The sequence below is a fragment of the Xyrauchen texanus genome, chromosome 24, assembly GCF_025860055.1.
Source record: "Xyrauchen texanus isolate HMW12.3.18 chromosome 24, RBS_HiC_50CHRs, whole genome shotgun sequence".
NCBI classification, from domain to species: Eukaryota; Metazoa; Chordata; class Actinopteri; order Cypriniformes; family Catostomidae; genus Xyrauchen; species Xyrauchen texanus.
In genome coordinates, this window is record NC_068299.1 from 13,078,144 (window position 1) to 13,097,177 (window position 19,034).

At 37.4% G+C, this 19,034-nt stretch overlaps 1 protein-coding gene across 4 annotated transcripts; it reads left to right on the forward strand.

The window, feature by feature from the left end:
• The first annotated feature begins 1,202 nt into the window (after window positions 1-1,202).
• zgc:172120 (uncharacterized protein LOC799440 homolog) lies at window positions 1,203-13,044 on the forward strand. Of its 4 annotated transcripts, none has more exons than XM_052090676.1 (5): window positions 1,203-1,360; window positions 1,768-1,817; window positions 6,964-7,311; window positions 7,583-7,858; window positions 11,291-13,044. In XM_052090676.1, the coding sequence occupies exons 3-5, from the start codon at window positions 6,999-7,001 to the stop codon at window positions 11,413-11,415; spliced, it is 714 nt and encodes a 237-aa protein (XP_051946636.1). In that variant the 5' UTR covers window positions 1,203-1,360; window positions 1,768-1,817; window positions 6,964-6,998; the 3' UTR covers window positions 11,416-13,044. The 4 variants fall into 4 exon arrangements, with proteins under 4 accessions (XP_051946636.1, XP_051946639.1, XP_051946640.1 ...); XM_052090679.1 differs by having other exon boundaries at window positions 1,771-1,817; XM_052090680.1 differs by lacking the exons at window positions 1,203-1,360; window positions 1,768-1,817 and adding exons at window positions 1,854-2,095; window positions 8,041-8,090 and having other exon boundaries at window positions 11,291-11,400.
• Window positions 13,045-19,034: the final 5,990 nt, after the last annotated feature.

Genomic DNA, 19,034 nt, shown 5'->3' on the forward strand with positions numbered 1-19,034 from the left:
CCACTGCTTCCGCAGGTCCCCCAAGGTCTGGAATCGGTCCTTCTCCACAATCTTCCTCAGGGTCCGGTCACCTCTTCTCGTTGTGCAGCGTTTTTTGCCACACTTTTTCCTTCCCACAGACTTCCCACTGAGGTGCCTTGATACAGCACTCTGGGAACAGCCTATTTGTTCAGAAATTTCTGTCTGTGTCTTACCCTCTTGCTTGAGGGTGTCAATGATGGCCTTCTGGACAGCAGTCAGGACGGCAGTCTTACCCATGATTGCGGTTTTGAGTAATGAAACAGGCTGGGAGTTTTTAAAAGCCTCAGGAATCTTTTGCAGGTGTTTAGAGTTAATTAGTTGATTCAGATGATTAGGTTAATAGCTCGTTTAGAGACCCTGTTCATGATATGCTAATTTTTTGAGATAGGAATTTTGGGTTTTCATGAGCTGTATGCCAAAATCATCAGTATTAAAACAATAAAAGACCTGAAATATTTCAGATGGTGTGCAATGAATCTAAAATATATGAAAGTTTAATTTTTATCATTACATTATGGAAAATAATGACCTTTATCACAATATGCTAATTTTTTGAGAAGGACCTGTACAGTATAGTGCTTCTTTTTTAGTGCTTTCTATCTAAAAAAAAAAATAATCTGCTCATCATGATTACATTGGTTCTATGGATGTTTTAACATTATGAAAATGTTCACACCGGGGGCTCCGTTTACATGATTTCGCCTAGGGCCTCACAAACCCATGGGCCGGCCTTGACTGAGAGCTTATACATTATCACGACATGGGCGAGTCAGTGGAAGTTACTCTTTTTAATCACTGCTGTGCAATCAGCACTGTTGAAGCCAATCTGCAATGTGGACTTTACAAGCAACTTTGGTCATTTACAAAAATCTTTTGACCATAATCATAATTAATCAGTATAGATTAAACAGAAAATGTACCTCCTTGACCAGATGAAAGAAAACCAAGCACAGGTTTACCTGCTTGCAGGTAAATGGTGTCAATAGTTCCTGTGCATAATAACATACTGTGTGAGACAATTTAGCCGTATTGGAAACACTATTGTTTTGTTGTTGTTGATCCCCTTTTTCTTCCACTTCCACTCCCAGCAGATGGCGCCCTAGGAGAACGCCTAGTTCGACTAAGCCTAGAAAGTGTTTACGCGAGTATTTTGTGTCATCTTACTTGAACCCCGTGATCAGCGCGACTCAAGCGTTGTATGTGGCGTTGCGGGGTATTCCAAATGCACGAATTTTGTCAAGTGAAGTGGACTTCAACAGATATAGGGGCATATCGTGCTCAGTGGGTAGGGAGCAGTGAACACTACGCAGGGACCCTGCGGATTGGAAGGCACCTAAAGGTTTGATAATTTCTTTAATGGATCTTCCCTCTGGAGCCAAGTTTTTTTTTTTTTTGTTTGTTTGTTTGTTTTACAAACCCTTATTTTGCTTTTGTCTCGTGTGATTTAGATTTTTTTAAAGGGCTGTGGATTTTTACTACTAATATTTAATGACCCTATTCCATACTATTAATGTTTATAAATATGATGATTACAAGGTTTTTGCAAGTTTAAAACCTGAAAAGTCGAGACATTGTTGGATAAATTGTGAAGCATTTATGGCACTGTGCAAATATTATATTGTCCACTCATCTATTATGACGTTAATTTTCTATTTATTTATTTATTTTTTTTTTTTTTTGTATAATTCTTTTTATAAGTCCCAAAATGAAGCGCTGAGTAAAAGGCTGTTCTGTCATTTTGACCAGCAGGTGGCAATGGAAAGCGGTCCTTTGGCATATCGCCTGCTCAGCTCAAGGTAAAGGCACTTTCTTTTAGCTGTTTGTGATCTCAACATCTCCGGATCTCAACGTGACACTTTATTCATCTATTGAGAGTGACTTTATCGTTCTTCAAAAATTTGACCTTGAATTGAAGTATACTTTGATTAATACGATTTCCATTTTACATTTCTTGGTAAAACTTGACTGACATATTTGCGTAAAAGCTGCACTGAAATGTCTCGTTAAAAACCATGGTCCTGAATTCCCAGCGAGATGCTTTGGCTCATACTTTGCGTCGTGGATGCTTTTGTGGGTAAGAATCAAGGGTCACATTTGAATGACAATAAGACAAAATGCTGTATAATTAAGGCATCTGGTGCAATATAATATTCAAATTTGAGTTGCATGTGTGATGGTTTATTTAATGTTCCACTCAGTCTTATTTTGAGGGGAGAATGTTCTGTTTAGATAAAGTTGTTGGGTAAAGATAAAAAAAAGATATTGAGGGGCCGTTCACAGGTTCCTGTGTTCTGACAGGGCTTTTAATTAAAACATGCGCTCAAACTTTGTAACTTCAGGCTGTGCTGTGATTTGTGTTCTTGTACATCTGCTTAGATCATAAACGAGAAAAAGGATGTCTCAATATGTTACTTTTTATAGGGAAGAAATCAAAATGTGCATATGCATATTTGGATATATAAAAGTGTATTCAACTTTTCATTATCAACGGGGTGTGTGTGGGAGTTAACGATACTGTTCAATTGTGTTTAATACTTGATCGCACTTTGCGTGACCAGCACCTTGGGGCATGAGAGAAGAAAGCTCAAATGGCTTTGCCTTTGTTTGCAGGATTTTTGTCTTTGCCGAGATAAAATTACATTGCTAATAAAAAATTAAAAAAAAGTCTAAATGTCACAAGTCTGCCAAATGAATTAATGTAAATGTAAAAATAATGTATAAATACTGTACACCACAACATGGTATGCTCGTTTTTACCAACTATTTTAAAATGCCAAATAAGTACATTTATATTATGAATAATGAGTTTCAACAAGTGGCAAATTCTCAGGTCCAGCATGGCCTAACATGCCAAATAAATACATATTTTTCATCCTTTCATTCCCAATCACCTTTTTCCTATGTATTTTCCATTCTTAATTAATATACAAACAAATAGAGAAAAACTAAAACTTTATGCAGTCAGAATGTATTCCTTTATGCTTACAAGCAAAGTGTGATAACTGTTTCACAAATCGCATGCCCAAAACAGCACGTGACTCTGAGCTCCACCCCTTCAGGCCTTCAGAATTTCCACAGAATCCCTCAACAGTGTAAGTGAATAGGCATCTAAAGTCAGATTGTATTCATCAGCCAATCATGTTGATTTATTTGTTCTTGATGGGTAGATCTTTAGGATATGTCCCAGTCGAGGCCTTCTAGCTTGCCTTGAGTGACAAGTTATGTACATAATTCCAAAACAAAGAGCGTAAAATCAGGCTGTCATCACTGCTGGTATTGACGTTGAGAAAGAGATCTGGATGGATTTAAAAACACAAGATATTCTGCATGACCGTGTGATTGCTTAATTTATTAAAAGGGAAAGGAGGGCTGATTTTCACTTCAAGTAAATTGGTTAGTGCTTTTTGCATTGTTATAGCAACATCAGGAGTTTTCTAAGTTTACATTAGGTTGCTGGAGCATTCAGTGTCGGATCAAGATTTGAAAAGTAGTACTGCGTTTCATTCAACTCGGAAAGTCAAATTTTACATGGAACGCATCTTGAAGTCAGAATTACTTGTAGGCTCATGCAGAAATTATCAAGTCCGATTTCACCAAGATGCAGAGGCATGATATCACACAAACATGTCGATACTCAGGGAGATGTACAAAAAAAGTTGCATTAAAGGTGCAATATGTCTTATTTTTTTCATGTAATATTCGCCTTTTTTGCCAATGTGTGAACGGCTTGTAATGCAACTTAAAAAATTAGCCCTTCCCGGACTTCCTAGGTTGCCTGTAGACTGATTTTCATGCGAAGGGAGTGGGTTGCTTTTGCCGGGAAAATCCAAAGGATGCTCCCGAGAGCCTTGCCTCAGACAGTAGCTTCTCTTCCGTTATTCAACAGCGTCAACAGACAGTCTGCAACACGACTCCGAGTAAGCCAAAAAAAAAAAATTGTATCTACTGCATCCAGTCCGGCTAAGCTGAAACTGATTCACGTGATCGTGGACGAACGAAAACTAGCGTGAACATCAGCAGGGCATTTGATTCCCTGAGGGACCTTCGTTCAGTTTTGGGCATAAAAACTGACCCTGAATTGGCATTTTTGTTATTGGACAGGTAAGCTTACATAACTGCAAAGCATGTGAAATATAGTGCCATAAGGACTGATCTGTGTGATTATAGCTAACTTGATCTTGCCCGCTGACGAATTTTCATGTAATTTTAACAATCTTCTCTTTATACTAAAAGTGAGGTTAATGTCAATGTTAATCTGTAATTATTCAGCAAGGTAAACTACAATAATTCATGAAATTAATGCAAAAATATGTTCAAGATAATGCAAAAGCTCCATTCATTAGTGTGACGTAACTTGGTTATACAGAAAATATATACATTCTATTATTATAAAACAATAGCGCATCAATATTTCAAAATGACAGTTGTGATGGAATCACATCAAAACTGAATTGTCAACATATTTATAATGTAGTCTATTTTAAAAACAGCTAATGTCATCATCCACCAAATTTAGCAAACAGCTATTGATAAATCGTATAAATGCAGTCAATGTATCATGCAAAGAAAAGTGATTACTTCAAACTACAGACTTGCATAGTCAGACATATATCCACACTTTGTTTTAGCCCTGTTCCTGCACTGGATATCAAATATACAGTCTCAAAGTTAGTAGTATAACAATCATAACTGTAATTTTTATTATGCTGCCTCATCTGTCAGCATGATGCCGGTGAATCACGTTCAGTCTCTTTGTTTTGGTTGATGCTGGTGTCCCTATTGTGTGCCCGATCAAAGGCAACAAGTATCTGGCTGCAGTTCACTAACGGCCAAAGGTGTCATTAATAATATTGGTTTCTAAGTCTTACATACTGCACCTTTAAGTAATATATATATATATATATATATATATATATATATATATATATATATATATATATATATATATATATATATAAATTAGTTTGTTTCCACATTACATGATATTAAAACTTGTTTAACAAACGCTTGCAGAAGCAGGTGTAAAAAACATAATCTCTTTTTATAATCGTACACCTGAAGCACAAATGCTAGGTCTGCAGCATTGTTTATCAGTTGGGTTGCTAGGAGACATCTCTAATGAGAGTCAAACTCCTGCTAAGATAATAGGAGTGTTGCAGTTATGAATATCGGGGAATGGAATGCATTTATGTTCAGAGATATGAAGTAGGAATATACCACATCCAACTTGAATGGAATGCAGCATAACTGTGTACTCTGACGAAACAAAATGTATTGCAAGCAGCATTTAAATCGCAAATATTATTAGGTTGATTTTTCCAGGTATTATAGACCTCCTTGGTTGATTTTTCAATGTCTGTATGGGAGACCTTAATTTCACAAAACAGTCATGCTGCAGGTAATATTAGGCTTGCTTGAGCATTAAGTGTCATTTCAAGTTCTGGCTTTCATGCGTGGATGTGTTTTTAAAATGTCAATTGGTTTTAATAGTTAGCTGCGACATAATGTATGATGCCTAAAGGCATAGGGTGTCTTCTTCATTGTGAAACTGTTTCTTAATGGCATGAATCACACTGCAGGCCTAGTCTTTAAATGCACAGCCCACCACTTTCAGCCTTAGACTTTTTGGCGAGGCACACAGACCAGGGACTGAAAAGTTTTTTTTTTTCTAAACAGACTTTATTCGAATATATGTTTTAATAAATGAACATCTTAAAGTCTTGCTATTTAAAGGAATTACTAAGGAAACGGTTTAAAACATCTCTTGTACACCTGCTAGTTTCACTGTCAACAAATGTGTAATCATGTTGTACCCATGTCTCTTTATGAATTGAGACTGCAAAACAAAATGCTAAAAAGAAATTATAGAAATTAAATGAGGCAAAGCTAACAGTAAAACATTTTCATAATTTAAGTCATAAAGACAAGTTTTTTAATTAGGCAAGTATTCTTAACCATTTTCACCAATCTCTTGGAGCCTTCGAATGAAAGGAATACAAGTTAAGGTCAATCGAAAGCATTGGTGACATGATGATTAGCATAAACATTTATTTATTGTCCGTCCTGTTTCTTAAAAAAAAAAGAAGAAAAGAAGCAAAAATCGAGGTAACCGTGAGGCACTTACAATGGAAGTGAATGGGGCCAATTTTTTAAGGGTTTATAAGCAGAAATGTGAAACTTTTATAGAAGCACTTACATTAATTCTTCTGTTAAAACCTTTGTACTATTTGAGCTGTAAAGTTTAACTAGTTTTTGCGGCATACCACTGTTCTACGTAGAGACATTTTAGTTATTTGTCACTGATGCTACACCATCATGACAACAACATTGTAAAATTGGATATAACTTTACACAGAAAAGGTTAGCAAGCAGTTACATTAAAACAAAAAAGAATCACACTAAAATCACACATTGTATAATTTTGAAACTAAATATTTTATCGTTTACTGATTTGCTCCATTCACACCCATGTAAGTGTCTAACTGTAACCCATATTTTGTTTTTAAGAAAATGAGGGACTTCAAAATGAATCATTGTGGTAATCAACATTATGCCACAAATGCTGTCCATTGAGCTTAACTTGTAGTCTATTAAACCTGGAATATTTCTTTGAACAGGCTGTGTTTTGTTGTTGTTGTTGTTGTTATTATTATGCACAAATGATAATTTTCACCTTTGTGTGAACTGTACCTTTAAGATGTACACTGACATCATAGTGAAATTTCTGGCTTTTGTGAGACTACATGTTGTCCAGGAGAGTAGTCCCTACAGGCTACAGAATGATAATGATCACTTAAGATCAAAACTAATTGAGTAAATATGACACATTGTAACTTGTGATGATGATTTTGCTCCATCTCTCAAAGAGTATGATTGTTGAAGTGCATAAGGGGGTGTTTCATCAACAAGTAACTCTTAGTACTTCTTGCTGTTTCCTTCTAGCCTCTTTTGAGGTGAGTGTCCCTCATAAGCATTTGATGGCAATACGGGGTCATCCAGCTGTACTGCCCTGCAAGTTCACTCCTGATCCTGACCTCTCTGACTTGGTTGTTACCTGGCAGCGGTACGAGGATTCACGGGTCGTCCACAGTTTCTATTATCAACAGGATCAATTGGAAAGGCAGAGTCCGGAATACCAAAATCGCACCTCACTGTATATTTCAGAGCTTGGAAAAGGAAATGCGTCTCTAAAAATTGCAGCAGTAAGGCAGAAAGATACAGGCTGCTACATGTGCATAGTGAGCAATGCCAAAGGATCAGACAAAGCACTATTAGATGTGACCTATGGAGGTATGTTTATGAGCAATACTCCAAAACCTTTATTAATAGAAAGAAACAATGTTTTCAGGAGCTCCCAGCTTCATTTTCATTTTCATTCCCAAAAATGTTTTGTTTAGAGAAATCACAGGTAAAAACAATTATTGAGGCTTTAGTGATCAATTAATTTGACACAGATGGTGGGGTAAATCATACATGAATTAGGTATTGTTTTTATGTAACTTTTTTAGTTTTGTTTGAGGATTCATCTGATTGTATGTTTGTGTTTGTGTGTGTATTTTAGCTCTTTACTCTGAACCCAGGTTGAGCATTCATGTGAACTCCACTACAGTGACCGTTCAGTTTGAGACGGAGGGATTCCCTAAACCTGAGGTGAGCTGGCTGGGGGAACAGGGTCAGTACCTCAATCATCACCTGGAGCTCTATGACCAGACTGAAGATGGACTTTATTCCATGAAGAGCAGCTATGAGGTCCAGAAACCAGTGGTTAATGTTACATTTACACTAAAGAACCACCTCCTCAACCAGAACCTTCAGAGGCCTGTGATCATCAGTTATGGTAAGAACTATAGTTGAGTTGAGTGCACTAGAGTGTATATAAAAATGTTTGTAAAGTAGAGTGTGTGAGGAGGTGTTCACTGTAGGTAGACTGAAAACACATGACATCCATTAAATGGAATGTTTATGTTTGTCATTTTCCTGCACTTTAACAACAATGAACTCCTTTGTCTGCATTTGCAGATAGTTTGGATTTTTGACCTGACACTCCTTGAAGACTTTAGAAGGAAGGAGTAAGACAATGATTCTGTTGATTCTTCTGAAGACTTGAGTTTCACCTGTAATAACTTGACAAACTGTAAGAGCATAGCTAAATGCTGAAGTCATACTGGGCAGAATATTGCTGTTTCTGACAAAAAGACAAATAACATGGGACACCTTTAGTGAGACATATTGTGCGGATTCTGTCATCATTCAACTCTCATCAGTGGCGCTTTCAGCTGTGCGCCAGTACGTATCATGTAAACCATGAGTGCTTCGACTGGCCCGAGAAACATTTTCTCTTAGAATATCTCAGCAATAATGAAGTGTGTCCCATTTTTTTTTTTTGGCTGTTTAAAAGAACTAGCGATGCCCGATTTGTGAATGAATCGTTCTTTTGAGTCGTATCTTTTTAATGAATCAGGCAAACTAGCTCGAAAAACAGTCTGAATGTATTTGTGTTCGTTTGGACTGCACTCTCACGGTATTTTTTTGAGCAGTTTCTCACTCGTTAAAATAGTATCGGGATGTTTACGAACATTGGGAACAAACAGCACTGGATAAAGTGGATATTTACCTACAATGAATAGGCTGCCTTTTGGATAGGTAACTTTGAGAAACTTCAGCAAGTGCTGTGCCAATTTAAATAAAGGGTTGTTCACAACGGATGTATTTTAAACCGTTTAACATGTAAACATTTGCTAGATTCAAGTCAATGAATAATATAGATTGATGTCTTTTGATAACTGCGTCATGTTTCACTGTGTTTTTAGCATCTCTCTCACAGGAGCACTGCATTTTTAGACGCTGTGTCTAGTTAAAAAGAACTGTTAAAATGCGTCTTGAGACTCCTGCGTTCTGCTCTATTTGTTGCGCTGCGTCTTGCTTTTTTAGCGCAAGAACTTGTTTGTTCTTGTCGGTTACTGTCTTTTAGAAATGTGCTAAAATAAAATAAAAAAAATGCTTCTCTCACAGTCACCAGAATTGAACGGTTTGGTTTTGTTTTTCGCCAAAAAATAAATAAAAATAAAATAGAGCTGTGGAATATAATAGTTTTTACGATGCATTGCGATGCTGACTTGAACAATTCTGTATCGATGCATACACACAAAAGAATAGATTATTTTTTTATTAAATGTCATATGCAGTATATTCTGTACTGTTTTTAAATAAAGTAAGTAGTCTTATTAAATATTTATAAAAAAAGTTGCTTATGTCCTCCGGAATCAAAGCACTGAGACATGGCGGAGGGAGAGCAGCAGCCGGTGCTTAAAAATACACCTAACTTTTTGAAAGCAGATATTTGGGCACATTTCAGTTTTTACAAAGATAAGTAGAAAAATTAGCTTGATAAAAAATATGCTGTGAATAGAGACATGTCGAACCAAGATTAAATACTTCAGCAACACATCTCCATTTTTCACTCTGAGCTAAAGTTAGCAGCAACCCTGCAAAATGCAGCTAACCAGCCAACAATAAAACAAGCGATGCTATCAAATTTACCTCAGATCTCTGAAAGGGCAAAGAAGACCACAGTCAATTGCCACATTTATTGCAAAGGATCTCTGCCCTTACTCGTTCGTGGAAAACACCGGCTTTCGCTTCCTCCTCCATACCCTGGAGCCAAAATACAGAATATACAGCTAAGAAACAGACACCGCTATACCTGTTCTGTACAGTGACAAAATCCAGAGTGATGCGAATGCCAGCCTAGAGGCCATCACCTGCGATTCCTGGATATCTATCCCAACAGATTAATATGTAGGCCTAACAGGAACTGCTCCCTCAGTAAGATGCATCATGATGCACTGAGAATCGTTTGATAATCGATTAGTTACCCTATGAATCATAATCAAATCATGAGGCAAGTGAAGATTCACACTTCTAAAACAAAATCACCAAGGGACTATGCCACAGGACCTCCAAGATATAAGGTTATACTTTTGTCAGATGAAATGCTGCAGGTGTCCATGACATCATGTTTTCAAACCTGCATGAATTCCTCTCTTCCATGAAGCACAAAAGGAGTCGTCAGGCACTCTTTGTTGTACTCACTTAAATTAGCCAATGGAATATACTGTCTAAGCTTTTTTTTGTGTGTGACATGGATGGATAAAGAACAAAGGCCTTCTTTTTCAGTTGGACAGTTTTCAAACCCAATAATTGTAGGCTTAGGAGTGTACAGTGCACTTACAGACTAATTTAATGCAATTATAGAGTTTGAAAGATCAAGGCTGTTGGTACTTTGTGGTGAACATGCACATTAGGACATTTCTGGTGAAATGTTTTGAGCTCAAAAGTGCAATTTTTCTACAAATTTTATTTAGGATTTCCCAGAGTATCATGTTTTCAGAATAAGTTGATTCACTCACAAACAGTACATGCTTACTTGTAGTCACAAGTCAATACTCCATTTACACTTGGTTTTAAGATGCGTCTCGGATGATCCAATTACATGTGGTTAGGTGAGGTACATCGACATTCTGTACATTAATCACTATGTCAGAGTGCTACTGCATGGTAATAAACAGTAAAAAAAGACAAAGAAAGCATGAATAAAACCTACGTTCTGTCTATCCCAGATGCATCTGAGATTTAATCAAAGCACAAACGCAACATTTCGAGCAGAATTATCCATTATTTTAGTGGACTACCTGTATCTTTTTTTTCTTTCTTTAGATCTTTCATGTGTAGCACATGCCTCACTTCTCACATTTCAAATGCCAATGCAATTATTTAATGTGCATTCCGCTGCAGAACGGAAGCATGACTTAGAGTTAAAAAAGCACTTTAATATTTATCTTTTCACACCAAAGGTGCATCGCTTTAGGAGACATTCATTTTACAGCTGGAGTTGTATAGAATATGTTTATGCTGACTGTCAGTGATTTTTGGAGCTTCAAAAGAGAAATCTCAAAATCTCAAAAGTTTCTTCAAATGTGTTCTGGTGAATAAAAAGTCATACACGCCTGATATCATGAGTAAATGATAAGAGAATTGTCATTTGTGTGTGAACAACCCCTTTATTGACTGGTGTAAACAGGGTATTCACTTTTTTTCTACTATTACTTAAGTTTAAATGTGACCGTGCAGGCATAGCACATAGTGATTTAAGTCATTTTGTGTTTGCTCTGCTAGTTTCTGCTCTAATGTTCCACACCCTGAACTGAATTTAACAGTGGATTTGACACTCTTTCAAACACTTAACTGAACTGTCTTTTTTATGTTTCAGATGAGGACAAGGCCACAAGTCAAGTGATCATTGCAGTTATTGTCCTCTCTATGGTTTGCTTTCTCCTAATCATTGGCATTTTGTTAAACATGTGGAGGCGAAACAAGCAGCATTATTCCTTGTGATGAATCAATACAGTTAGTAATTGTTATCTGCGCTGTGGCCTAGCAGATTGGGTACATGCCGTGTTGCTAGTGGTGCTTTTGCAGGTAATGTAAGTTGTCATTTTTTCAGATGCTGTCCACCCATACACTCCATAATTTCCTATCCTTTCTATGCTGTTCTTATAAGTAACGAAAAAATGGCAGGTTTCAACAGGTTATAATTGAATAGTACACACCAGCAAAGTTAATAAATTGTCAAATATATTTTTTGTATGGGTGTGTGCCAAAATAATTTTTAAATCATTATGTATTGCTGTGCCTTTTTAAACACATTTTCAGGGTGAGGTTCAAGTTCAGGTAGCAGACAGGTACCATTGTTATTATCTCTGTTGAATTTACTGCCCCCAACTGCCGGATCTTTTGGACTATGATCTGTCCTGTTACATATGTTTTGGCTTAACCATGCTCAGATTCAGAGACAATGGAATGAGACTAATTTATTATGTAAATGTGACTTGACAATAAAAAAACTTCAAAGCCCTTTATTTCTTAGTTTCAATGTTGAGTTTTGGCTTTGTAGGGCATTTTATATTTCACAGTTGTTTTTTGTTTTTTTTATTATGAATGCCATCATATAAAATAATTTATTTAAAAAAGAATAAACTACCCTTCAACCACAAGGGATACAGTACTAGCATTTAGAATTGTTTTTTTTTTATTATTAAATCTAATATTTTATCTATTACAATAAACATGATTCCATACTATGGGGAACACATTTATTTTATTATTCATATAACTTTAATATATATATATTACCTACCATGACATCGGAAATGTACTGAACATGGAAAACAATTAATTTGTATACAATGTCTAGAAACTATGTACATTTATTCTGACCTCTGCACTTCAGTGTTATCCTTATTTGCAGTATTACCTGTTGTCCGTGACACAGTGTCCAAGTTAACAAAATTCTGTATTCTAAAGGCGTGTGCTTGGCTTTTACAGGTGTCTTTGGGAGACGGCTTTTTGTTTTAACTAAGTGGAACTGTTAAACTTATTCAATGTGGTTAAACATTTGTTAGGCTTGATTAATGTGTCACGTGGACAGTAAATATGTGTACCTTTAGCAGTCAGTTTAACAATTATGGCCTTTAAATTCCATCTTATCTCTTTTTACAATTCAACTGAAAAATATGTTGCACAGCTCGGAAAAAACAATGGGTTCTATCGTGTAATATTTCTTTTTTTAATTGCAATGTTTGTGCTTTTTATACTGTGCTCATACTGCTAGTTGATATATAGATTGTAAATTATATGGCAAATTACAGTATCTTCACAACAGTAACAATATAATGTTTGAATTATTCTTTTCTTGGAGGTGAAAATGAACTGAACATGTTCAAGTTTATGTAAGATGCTGTCTCTGTTAAAATGCTGTTTATCAGATGACGATAACAGGAATACAATTTCATGAGGGCATTTAAAACATGTAAACCTTCTATTTCCAGATCTGATCTTTATTTCACCTTTAGAACTATAATGTGTATCCTGGTTCTCTATGGGCATATATATATACAGTGAGGAAAATAAGTATTTGAACACCCTGCTATTTTGCAAGTTCTCCCACTTAGAAATCATGGAGGGGTCTGAAATTGTCATCGTAGGTGCATGTCCACTGTGAGAGACATAATCTAAAAAAAAAAATCCAGAAATCACAATGTATGATTTTTTAACTATTTATTTGTATGATACAGCTGCAAATAAGTATTTGAACACCTGAGAAAATCAATGTTAATATTTGGTACAGTAGCCTTTGTTTGCAATTACAGAGGTCAAACGTTTCCTGTAGTATTTCACCAGGTTTGCACACACTGCAGGAGGGATTTTGGCCCACTCCTCCACACAGATCATCTCTAGATCAGTCAGGTTTCTGGGCTGTCGCTGAGAAACACGGAGTTTGAGCTCCCTCCAAAGATTCTCTATTGGGTTTAGGTCTGGAGACTGGCTAGGCCACGCCAGAACCTTGATATGCTTCTTACAGAGCCACTCCTTGGTTATCCTGGCTGTGTGCTTCGGGTCATTGTCATGTTGGAAGACCCAGCCTCGACCCATCTTCAATGCTCTAACTGAGGGAAGGAGGTTGTTCCCCAAAATCTCGCAATACATGGCCCCGGTCATCCTCTCCTTAATACAGTGCAGTCGCCCTGTCCCATGTGCAGAAAAACACCCCCAAAGCATGATGCTACCACCCCCATGCTTCACAGTAGGGATGGTGTTCTTGGGATGGTAGTCATCATTCTTCTTCCTCCAAACACGGTTAGTGGAATTATGACCAAAAAAAGTTCTATTTTGGTCTCATCTGACTACATGACTTTCTCCCATGACTCCTCTGGATCATCCAAATGGTCATTGGCAAACTTAAGACGGGCCTTGACATGTGCTGGTTTAAGCAGGGGAACCTTCCGTGCCATGCATGATTTCAAACCATGACGTCTTAGTGTATTACCAACAGTAACCTTGGAAAAGGTGGTCCCAGCTCTTTTCAGGTCATTGACCAGCTCCTCCCGTGTAGTTCTGGGCTGATTTCTCACCTTTCTTAGGATCATTGAGACCCCACGAGGTGAGATCTTGCATGGAGCCCCAGTCCGAGGGAGATTGACAGTCATGTTTAGCTTCTTCCATTTTCTAATGATTGCTCCAACAGTGGACCTTTTTTCACCAAGCTGCTTGGCAATTTCCCGTAGCCCTTTCCAGCCTTGTGGAGGTGTACAATTTTGTCTCTAGTGTCTTTGGACAGCTCTTTGGTCTTGGCCATGTTAGTAGTTGGATTCTTACTGATTGTATGGGGTGGACAGGTGTCTTTATGCAGCTAACGACCTCAAACAGGTGCATGTAATTTAGGATAATAAATGGAGTGGAGGTGGACATTTTAAAGGCAGACTAACAGGTCTTTGAGGGTCAGAATTCTAGCTGATAGACAGGTGTTCAAATACTTATTTGCAGCTGTATCATACAAATAAATAGTTAAAAAATCCTATATTGTGATTTCTGGATTTTTTTTTAGATTATGTCTCTCACAGTGGACATGCACCTACGATGACAATTTCAGACCCCTCCATGATTTCCAAGTGGGAGAACTTGCAAAATAGCAGGGTGTTCAAATACTTATTTTCCTCACTGTATATATATATATATATATATATATATATATATATATATATATATATATATATATATATATATATATATATATACATACAGTTTTCTAGAGTTATGTATCTGTTTTTAGGGAGTAAAACACTGAATGGTGCATCTTCAGCTGAATCTTGCCAAACCTTTTAGAATCCATAGAGGTAGACAAAAAATAAATAAATAAAAAATAACAACTGCTGTAATGTATGTACAACGTCAAATAAATCCACTATCACACAATAAAATGTTTACTGTATTCATATTTGGTCTGACCTGCTGTTGAACATCAGACTATTAGGAACCACAATGTTCTCATCAGCAGCAGCAGTCTGAATCAGGTAAGCAGTTGTTTCCCCTGGCAATAAAGAGCTAATTTTTTCCTATAACGTCATAAGTTACTCCATGAGCTTGGAGTTAAAAATGACCAGAAAGGTCTGTTGTGATGTTGACAAGAGACTCCACAAATAAGTGCATCCAGCACAATTTTGAGAATATCAAGATGACAACCAGAATTATACTGGCTATTGCAAGAACTTTGACTGCAATCCTTCCATCTCCAGTCTCACTTGAAACTGATAAAATAGATGTGTTAGGTGTACAGTATATCAGACCTCAAACATTATTGTTATTAATCTATGTTTAATAGCATGAGTAAATATCGAACTACATTCTAATCATGCTGGAGATGGGACTGTGCAGAACAAACAGTTACTGGAAGACCGAATCGTAATACCTGAATAAAAGCTATAAAGTCCTCTCACAGACATGTATGAAATTCAATAGGCCACAAGCAGATTGCATATTGAATTCTTTTGCTTGGAAAAACAAGGGTAGTCCCCTTTGAACACCAGGAAAACATGCATAGGAGAATTAACTTTATTTTCATGCATGGAACTCTTGAACACAGCAGAAACTCAGTCTTCATACAGAGCTATTATCAATGTATGTCTACATTAAGATGTGAACCAGGCTTCATGTATTTGTTTACCCTGTACAATGCTATGATTTTGTTTGACTTTCTGAATGTCCTAAAATGACCTTAATATCTGCAGTCAAATCAAAGGCTTTACAATGAAACTAGTGTTTCCTAGTAACTTAATAGGCATACAGGAACATAAAGTCCAACAGTTAACTTGTAAATCTGCACAAACTAGGTTTTCCAACCCAGCAAGTTGAGTAACTTACACATGAAATATGTAACAAAAATTAGGCAGAGTAATCTGCTGCTATGCCTGCTGTTTCCACGATTCACAAACTGGCATTTATCCTTTCTCATGTCAGCTAGTTATATATTTGTCAACTTTGGATCAATGCAACATGTAACAGTCAATGCAAAAAATGTAATTCATGGTTGAGCAAATAAAGCTTCTTCAGCTAAACCCTGTGATACATTCCTCATTATGACACACCTTTGTCTTTGTTCAATAGTACTGAATCAAGTAAATCACAGGTTGTCATAATGACTCAATTATGAATACAGATGGCTAAGGAGAAACTACTTTTGGCAGGGACTTTTTAAACACTTCAGACAAACTCTTAATCTAGATGACATGCTAACATGTCTGAGTGAAAGATTATGAATACTCGGATACTTCGATTTCCATGGTGTATTGGTTTTAATTTAAATATAACTACATTTACATTAAGACATACACATAATCACACATTATACGTCGCATCACTAAACACTCTAAAGTGAACACCTCGCACTTCTTTGCACAAAGTCAAAGTCTTGCGCACTCAGCTCAGTCTGAAATATAGTTCTTACCATAACTGATGATCACAGGCCTCTGAAGGTTCTGGTTGAGGAGGTGGTTCTTTAGTGTAAATGTAACATTAACCACTGGTTTCTGGACCTCATAGCTGCTCTTCATGGAATAAAGTCCATCTTCAGTCTGGTCATAGAGCTCCAGGTGATGATTGAGGTACTGACCCTGTTCCCCCAGGAATCCCTCCATCTCAAACTGAACCTGGATTCAGAGTAAAGGACTAAAAAACATACATACAGAGACTACGTTTCTGTAGAACATTTAAAATCTCATAATTTTTATGCATTTCAAATAACAGAGTAGAGATGGGCTTTATGTGATATAAGATATGTTTAGCCTTAAAAGGAGTTCACTCAATTGAAAACTCTGTCATTATTTACTCACTCTCATTTCAAACCAGTAACCTTCATTTACATTCAGATGTTAATCAGAATGACAGCCTCAGTCACCCTTCACTTTTATTTTATTAAAATAGATTAAATGAAAGTGAACGGTCATTGTGGCTAACAGCAAGTTACATTTGTTTGGAACTACATTATGGTGAGTAAATTATGTATATTTTTATTTCTGGGTGAACTCCATCCATCCATCTTCAACCGCTTATCCGAAGTCGGGTCGCGGCGGCAGCAGCTCCAGCAGTGGGCCCCAAACTTCCCTATCCCGAGCCACATTAACCAGCTCTGACTGGGGGACCTCGAGGCGTTCCCAGGCCAGTGTGGAGATGTAATCTCTCCACCTAATCCTGGGTCTTCCCTTGAGGCCTCCTCCCAGCTGGACGTGCCTGAAACACATCTCTAGGGAGGTGGCCAGGGGGCATCCTTACCAGATGCCCAAACCACCTCAACTGACTCCTTTTGACGCAAAGGAGCAGCGGCTCTACTCCTAGCTCCTCACGGATGACTGAGCTCCTCATCCTATCTCTAAGGTAGAAGCCCGCCACCCTTCTGAGGAAGCCCATTTCGGCCACTTGTACTCGCGACCTAGTTCTTTCTGTCAAGACCCAGCCTTCATGACCATAGGTGAGGGTAGGAACAAAAATTGACCAGTAGATCGAGAGCTTTGCCTTCCGGCTCAGCTATCTTTTTGTGACAACAGTGTGATAGAGCAAGTGCGATACCGCCCCCGCTGCCCCGATTCTTCGGCCAACCTCCCGTTCCATTGTCCCCTCACTCGTGAACAAGACCCCGAGGTACTTGAACTCCTCCACTTGGGGCAATACCTCCATCCCTACCCGGAGTACGTTTCTGGGTGAACTGTTCCTGTAAATGCATTAATCCATCAGAGTAAATAAACCTACTTAGTTGTAAACTTTGTAAACAGCTTAACCTGAGACATACAGCAAATAAAAATGGCCAAAACAGCCAATTTGTGAATACAAATTTAAAGCTTTTTTTAAGTGTTTTAAGTGCATGTGTTAATGGTGATGATGCCTCTAAATACACATCTTAATACCAGGAAATAAATGGGGTGCACACACAGTGGGAGTGTATGTGAAAGAGTTGGAAAACTAATGCTCTAGGCTAAAATAATCTTCTTTTTTATCTGTAAAAACGACGGATAGCATTTGGAATTATCCGTCAATATTTAAACAATTCGGTATATGACGGAGAATTTTCGGTAAAAGCAACCCCCTCACAATCCACTGTGATCAGCAGCAAGAGGACTTATTAGTACATCATTTTGGGTTCAGCCATATGCTTGAGGCAACATTTAAATAAATGTCTGAGTTAAACACTCTGGACATTTTTGTCCATATCGAGTGCAAATGCGAGTTAACGGGTGTAACTTAACTTCTCCGGTTAGTTTGATAGAAAGGCTTTGCAATGGCAAAAAAGGGGCAAGAACTTCCTGTTCAGTACAAAACCAGGGAGGGTCTCTCTCAGGTGGAAGCGACCAATGAGCCAAATGTCTGAGACCGAATTGAAACTTTTGAACCCATTTGGTAGGGACTGTACATTTTTTTCATAAGTCCATGAGATTTATTCACATCAGAAGGTCTGATTTATACACCACCTTTACACACTCTTCTGATCTGAAACACACAAACAGTTTGAGTGTAGCCAAATTCACCTGTTGTTGCATTTTGATAATTGTACACCTGGGTAGGGTTGCACAAGCTGTGCTTAAGTTCTCGTGTAAATTGGGAAGTTAAGTTCACACTAAGGGCTTAGCAACTACTAGTTAGTTTGTAACTAAATCAGTGCTTAATTTGGTTGCACCACCTGTTCTTAAGGCAAGACTTTACTAGTAGGTCGTAAGCTCTCCATAGAGTACTGCATTGTCACATAATTACTAATTGGACATATCAATTTAAATTGAACTCTACTAATTCCTGAGGAAAAGTAATCTTCAAATTCACTCCCATCCAAGCTGGGCTGTGATCCTGCCCCCAGAGAAGAGACTGGCAATCCTACTCATTATGAGATGTGTTATGTCTTCATCCATCCCTAAAACAATAGATAATCTTTGGTACATAATTTCCTAAAGTGTATACGAATACAGTAGTTGTTTACATGTGAGAAATAATATATGTGAATAATCCAACAAATTATCATTTGCTGTGTGAAATCTCTACTGTAAAAATTACCCTTGCAAGTACAGAATTCTCATCTCTTTCCCCTCTCTTTATCCTCCTCTTAGCAGGCTGAGGGGAGCTTTCGTTCTTCACCTCAT

Bases quoted from the DNA above. Each gene is read 5' to 3' on its own strand.
- zgc:172120 (XM_052090675.1), top strand. From the start codon at position 2,056: ATGCTTTGGCTCATACTTTGCGTCGTGGATGCTTTTGTGG. The intron at 2,096-6,963 runs GTAAGAATCAAG...GTTTCCTTCTAG, and splicing joins CGTCGTGGATGCTTTTGTGG to CCTCTTTTGAGGTGAGTGTC. The intron at 7,859-11,290 runs GTAAGAACTATA...TTTATGTTTCAG, and splicing joins GCCTGTGATCATCAGTTATG to ATGAGGACAAGGCCACAAGT.